General features: G+C 34.4%; 2 protein-coding genes across 2 annotated transcripts; both read right to left on the bottom strand.

Annotated features, from left to right (window-relative positions):
* Positions 1-2,303: 2,303 nt before the first annotated feature.
* On the bottom strand, positions 2,304-2,606 carry LOTGIDRAFT_119892 (hypothetical protein; the record flags this gene model as incomplete). Its single annotated transcript, XM_009057990.1, has 1 exon — positions 2,304-2,606. One exon carries the CDS (start codon positions 2,604-2,606, stop codon positions 2,304-2,306), a length of 303 nt encoding a protein of 100 aa, XP_009056238.1.
* Positions 2,607-3,002: 396 nt separating this feature from the next.
* Positions 3,003-3,572, bottom strand: LOTGIDRAFT_119766 (hypothetical protein; the record flags this gene model as incomplete). Its single annotated transcript, XM_009057989.1, has 2 exons — positions 3,003-3,149; positions 3,279-3,572. The coding sequence occupies 2 exons, from the start codon at positions 3,570-3,572 to the stop codon at positions 3,003-3,005; spliced, it is 441 nt and encodes a 146-aa protein (XP_009056237.1).
* Positions 3,573-6,000: the final 2,428 nt, after the last annotated feature.

Genomic DNA, 6,000 nt, shown 5'->3' with positions numbered 1-6,000 from the left:
TGAGATTTCCACCTCCTTATTTTCTCCCTCTGAAATTAGACTATGTCTAATCACATTCTTTTAAATATTATCAAGAGGTGCATTTTTCTCTAAATAACGCCCCTCCCCTTTTTTCAACTCCAATGGAAAATGTCTTTATTTTATTTTAGTACATTTGCTTGGAATAGATTAAAAGTGAAATGTTAATGAAGCATATAAGAAAATGTTTAGTTTAAGTACAGCCAGTGAGAATATTTAATCACCTACATAGTGTTATGGTCAACAACATTTTGAAGCAGAGTCTCGTGGACTGTAGTGAATGATAATTGATTCATTATTTGGATAGAAATGGATCTTGCCAATTCAAGTTTATGTGATTGTAATGTTTATTGTAAATGTAATAAAAGTTGAGAAAAGAAAAGGTTCTTCGGATTTTTTCTTTCACTGATTACTTTGGTCGTGTGAACGGCTCAAATTGGAAACTGAGAGATTCAGAAGAGGATCGGTGTATGTTTGATGTATTAATACTATTTTTTAACTATTCTTCTCATCTGTAAGGATCAAAGAGACAACAGTGTTTATCCATTTTGATGATATTTTAAATAAATATGTATGATGATGATACCATGGTAATGTATGAATTTGATGATAAACTGTTTTTGAGATATTGCCTTGATATCTTAAGATTACGAGAAAAACCATTTTCAAGACACCAAAGACTTTATCATTGCTGACATTCCATCAAACAGGGCCTAGACTCTGCTCCAACCGACAAATTAGCAGGGGGTGTGCACATGAGATGTCAGTGTGCGCCACAGTCTGCACTCTTCAAAGATTCTCAACAGCAGAAATCTAAAATGAGTTTGCGAGATGTTGCAGGTCTTCATTACCTCATTCGGGTGTAGAAAAGTAGGACGTAAAACTTCGAATTACATTTAAATTATTATGTAATTTTTAAACTTTGAAAATATATTCTGATCTGCCAAAAAGTTTATAAGCTTGTATTTGGAATTTATGATCTTCGACCCGGCTTTTTGTTCGATTTTAAATTAAGTTTTAAGATCCCATCAGATTACTGTATTTCTTTAAATCTGGATTTAATCTCAATTAAGTTTTGGAGAAAAAGATCCCTGGTTCACAAATAAAACGTTCTAAGTTTGAAATCAAAATTTAAAACCTCTTTTATTAATCGTGCCCACAACTTTGAACAAAACTTAATTTAAGTGAGTCGATTAGAGAGAGAGTGTTGCCACCGTTCTTCATCATTCCAGCTATAAATGGATACGGATAATATAGAAAAGTTTTATTTTTGATCAAGGAACAGAAGTTTGTACTCTTGTAAAATATGGTTGTTCTGCATTTCATAAGACGAGTGCTTTTTCATCTTATACACGATAATTAAACTTGAGGTGTTAATTAGGAAGAAAATCAATAGATTTGGTAAATCAAAACCTCTCTTTTCTGTCATCAAATCCTTAAGTCATACGACTATTTTATATATAACCAAAAATTAACATTAGTTCTATTGATTTATTTAATAATAATACGGCAGCACATATAAATTGAGAACTATTTCCCCTTAGTACCCTTAGTTGGTCTTTCTGTCAGCTTCCTAAAGATTACCATCAACTTTGGTGTTGTTAAAATACAAATTAGTTGACCAACGTTCCGAAAATAGGAATATAAACATAAATGAAAAGGTTCAAATGTCAGAGATGTAAGAAAAAAAGCAATTAAGAGTGGGAATTTCGGTTTTCTGTAGATTCCATGTTAATATTTACTTCCACTATAAATAAGAAAGATGATTACAATTAACTAATATATTATTTGGGGATGGATGGATCGAGAGTCAGAAAGTTTTTCTGCAAGGCGATTAAGACTTATAGATTAGTTGCATCCAGTCTTAGGTAAACAATTTAATGTCTCTCAATCCATATTGAAATATTTGCATCTAATCAAATTCACTTAGTTAAAGAGCTGCAAGTCGTTGCAGCTTTTATTTTGAATAGATCTATTGGATGTAAATGTCATCCCTTGTCTATGGCATTACGTGTGAGCATTCTCAAAGCTAGATCTTTCTACCAAAGCCATAAATCAGTCTGATTATTTATCATACTGATTGATTTTTATTTGAGAATCATAAGCCAGCTATGGTTGCGAAATACCGGTTAGTAAATCATATAATCAGACTACTCTATTTCTTTGTTATGAAAACACCCCCGCAGTTTGCAAACTACAAGTCATTTGTATTGGCTATTAACGAAGTTATGTTGTATATAGAGTATATTGCTGGTCAAACTAGAAGATAAAATAATGAATGATATTTACCTGCAGCAGAATCTGACCTTATAATCTTCGCATTTTCCATCTAACTGGTTTTCATTCTTGCAAGAAAATCCATAACGTGGGCCGATAACTACAACTTCACCACTTGTAGAATAATCCTTGCCATTCAAAAGTCTAGCATCAATACCAATAGGCTCTCGACAGACTCTTCGACCATATTCCTTTCTGATTTTAAACAAAGTCTCCAGGTCAAAATCGTCGGATGGAGTATCTCGGTTGAAAAATTCTGTCCAGTAACCTTTACAGGGTGGCCCGTTATATTCTGTAGAGAAAAAAGCCATTGCAAAATTTTGTTTGTTTCTGAAAGATTAATTCAAATGATACAAAATAATTGACTCGTGAGCGTTTGTGAAACTAATTTTCATGTCGGCTGTCTTTTCTAATTTAAAATATAACCTTTATGTCACTAAAGGGTCAGTTTTGAAATATGGAAAGTTTTGAAAAGCTAAATAAAATGCTGCGTTGCCTATACTTATTTAGGACAACCCTTCTATAGCATTTACCGATATTATACTTAGTAATTTACAGAAAAATAAAATTTGGAACCACTCTGCAACAATATTACACTTACTGACTACAAATCTGGGGATCTAAGAACTGGCTACAACCTGGGGATCTAAGAATTGACTAAACATCTGCGGATCTAAGAACTGACTACAAACCTGGGGATCTAAGAATTAACTAAACATCTGCGGATCTAAGAACTGACTACAAACCTGGGGATCTAAGAATTGACTAAACATCTGCGGATCTAAGAACTGGCTACAAATCTGTGGATCTAAGAACTGACTAAACATCTGCGGATCTAAGAACTGGCTACAAATCTTGGATCTAATAACTGACTACAAATCTGCGGATCTAAGAACTGACTAAACATCTGCGGATCTAAGAACTGGCTACAATCTGTGGATCTAAGAACTGACTAAACATCTGCGGATCTGAGAACTGACTACAAATCTTGGATCTAATAACTGACTACAAATCTGCGGATCTAAGAACTGACTACAAATCATGGGATCTAAGAACTGACTAAAAATCTGCGGATCTAAGAACTGGCTACAAATCTGTGGATCAAAGAACTGGCTACAAATCTGTGGATCAAATAACTGACTACAAATCTGGGGATCTAAAAACTGACTACAAATCATGGGATCTAAGAACTGACTAAAAATCTGCGGATCTAAGAACTGACTACAAATCTGCGGAAAAAGATTATTTACTCTTTCTATGGACACCTTTTCATTCATCTTGTAATATCCAAGATGGCATTTCATAACTACCACAATTATATAGATTGCAGGTTAGATCAATTTTGTACAATGATGAAAGAATACAAAAATTTCACCTTTCTGACAGCAAAATCTAACTTCATAATCTTCGCATTCGTTGTCTGGTTGGTCTTCATTCTTACAAGTTAATCCATACGATGGACCGATTGCCAGTATATCTCCACTAGTAGAATGATCCATGCCATTCGATATCAATCTAGCGTCAATATCAGTAGGACAAGAGCAGATATCATTAGGGTTCTTCTTTTGTATTTTTAACAAACGTTCGTCGTCATATTCTCCGCTTGGATTGTCGATGTTAAAGAATCGGGTCCAATAACCAACACATGGTGGGTCTTCAAATTGCGTCGAAAAAAGGACATGCAAAGGAAGTAAAAAAATAACGCAGTATGTTATTAAATGATGTGGATAGGTGTTCGATGAATTCAGCCAACAGATTGTTTCCTTACATGTATATGGCACATGAAGATCTCATCATTACAGGTTCGGGCACACGAGCGGTCTTGGTCGGAGATTTTAGTCTCCGACTCGAATCTTGAGTAAAATCTAACGTGTGTCCATGCTTCCACGACAAGATTATCGTGTCGCCGACAGAATTTATAATATCAAGCAAGTTTGATAATTGTCCCCGATAGTTTTATCTTCTGCAAGACAGACCGTCATCATCCAATCAGATTCCTTTTCTTTTCAATTGCATGATCCACACGTGATTATCGACAAGGTGGAAAACAACCGACTAGAGATTTCTGTCTCCTCGTGTGCCACTCGTTGAAACTCAAGCCAAGAATCTAATCGGCGACAAAAGTCTCCAACCGAGACCCTCTTGTGCCCGCTCCTTAATATACTGACGATTGAGAATTAATTATGAATTATCCTATTATCCTCAATTTATTCTTTAGTTTATCTTTTATTTTAGCATTCAAACACCAATTATGAAGTGGAAAATAGCAAATAAAACATTTCACTGCAATTACATTGACAAAGTCTGGCAAGAATTAGACTTTGGATAATAAAGGCGGTCAACGCCAGGCAGTGCGCAATACGAAAAAAATGGTCAGTACGGTGATTTAGCCTCTTTTTTCTAATTTCAACTGTGAATCAGATATTTTAAGTGCATAGTTTGCATAATTTTAAAAAAAAAATAATGCACAATCTGACAACATATTAGATTTTTGCAATGAAATCGTTTACCTTCTCTACAGCAGAATCTGATTTTATAATCGTCACATTTGTTGCCTCCAATTTGATTTTCATCTTTACAGGTAATTCCGAACTTTTCGACAGTAACTAAATCATCGCTAGTGGAATAATCTTTGCCATTTTTCAATCTGGCATCCATACTTATAGGATACTGACAAACTTGATTAGGATTCTCATTTAGGATGCCGTCCAAATTTTCCGCTTCTATACCGTCATTTGGATCATCGATATCAAAGAATTGTGTCCAGTGCCCAGCACAATATGGTTCTTTAGGTTCTAAACAAAGAAGCAGAAACGTGAACAAATATAAAACTTGCTTATTGATTTTTCTTTTTGTGGAATTAAGACGTTTCATATCAATTTTGAGATTAAAAATCCTTCCAACTTTTTGAGAACATGATTGGCTTATATTTCAATTAACTGTTTTATCTTCCAATATCAAAAGCAACGTATACACTATAGCAGCTTAAAATTTTGGACATGTAGTGTGGTTTTATAATAAAATATTGTACATATTTTAAAACATAATGTATTTAATTTACCTTCCTTGCAGCAGAATCTGACTTTATAGTCTTCACATTGATGATCAGCCTGTTCTGAATTTGAACAGGTTAGTCCATACATTTTCCCAACAGTTACTTTATCACCGCTAGTAGAATAATCTCTGCCATTCAGTAATCTTGCATCAATACCGGTAGGAGACTGACAGATTTCATCAGGGTATTGATCTTGGATTGCAGATAACGTTTCGTTCTGGTGTTCATTGGATGGATCACCCAGGTTAAAGTAAGAAGTCCAACATCCATCACATGGTGGATCTTCATGTTCTAAATACGATATTGAAAACGACCAAAAGATATATTGAAAAAAGATTCGGTAGATTAAGAAATGAACATTAATCTCTTTCAGACATTTATTTCCATTACAATGTATCCAATTGAAAATTTTGTGCTAATGTCTTACACCAGGATTGTATATTTTATGTACATGTATATTACCTGTCTGACAGCAGAATCTGACTTCATAATCTTCGCATGTGCCATCTGGCTGGTCTGAATTCACACAGATTAGTCCAAACAAAGGCCCCATTTTCAAAACATCACCACTCGTTTTAAAATCTTCGCCATCCTTCAATTTAGCATCAATACCGATTGGATAAGAGCAGACATCATGAGGGTACATCTCT

Source organism: Lottia gigantea (assembly GCF_000327385.1).
Source record: "Lottia gigantea unplaced genomic scaffold LOTGIsca_32, whole genome shotgun sequence".
Classification (NCBI taxonomy): Eukaryota; Metazoa; Mollusca; class Gastropoda; family Lottiidae; genus Lottia; species Lottia gigantea.
Note: the sequence above shows the minus strand (reverse complement) of the source record. Positions and strands in the feature narration are given on the sequence as shown.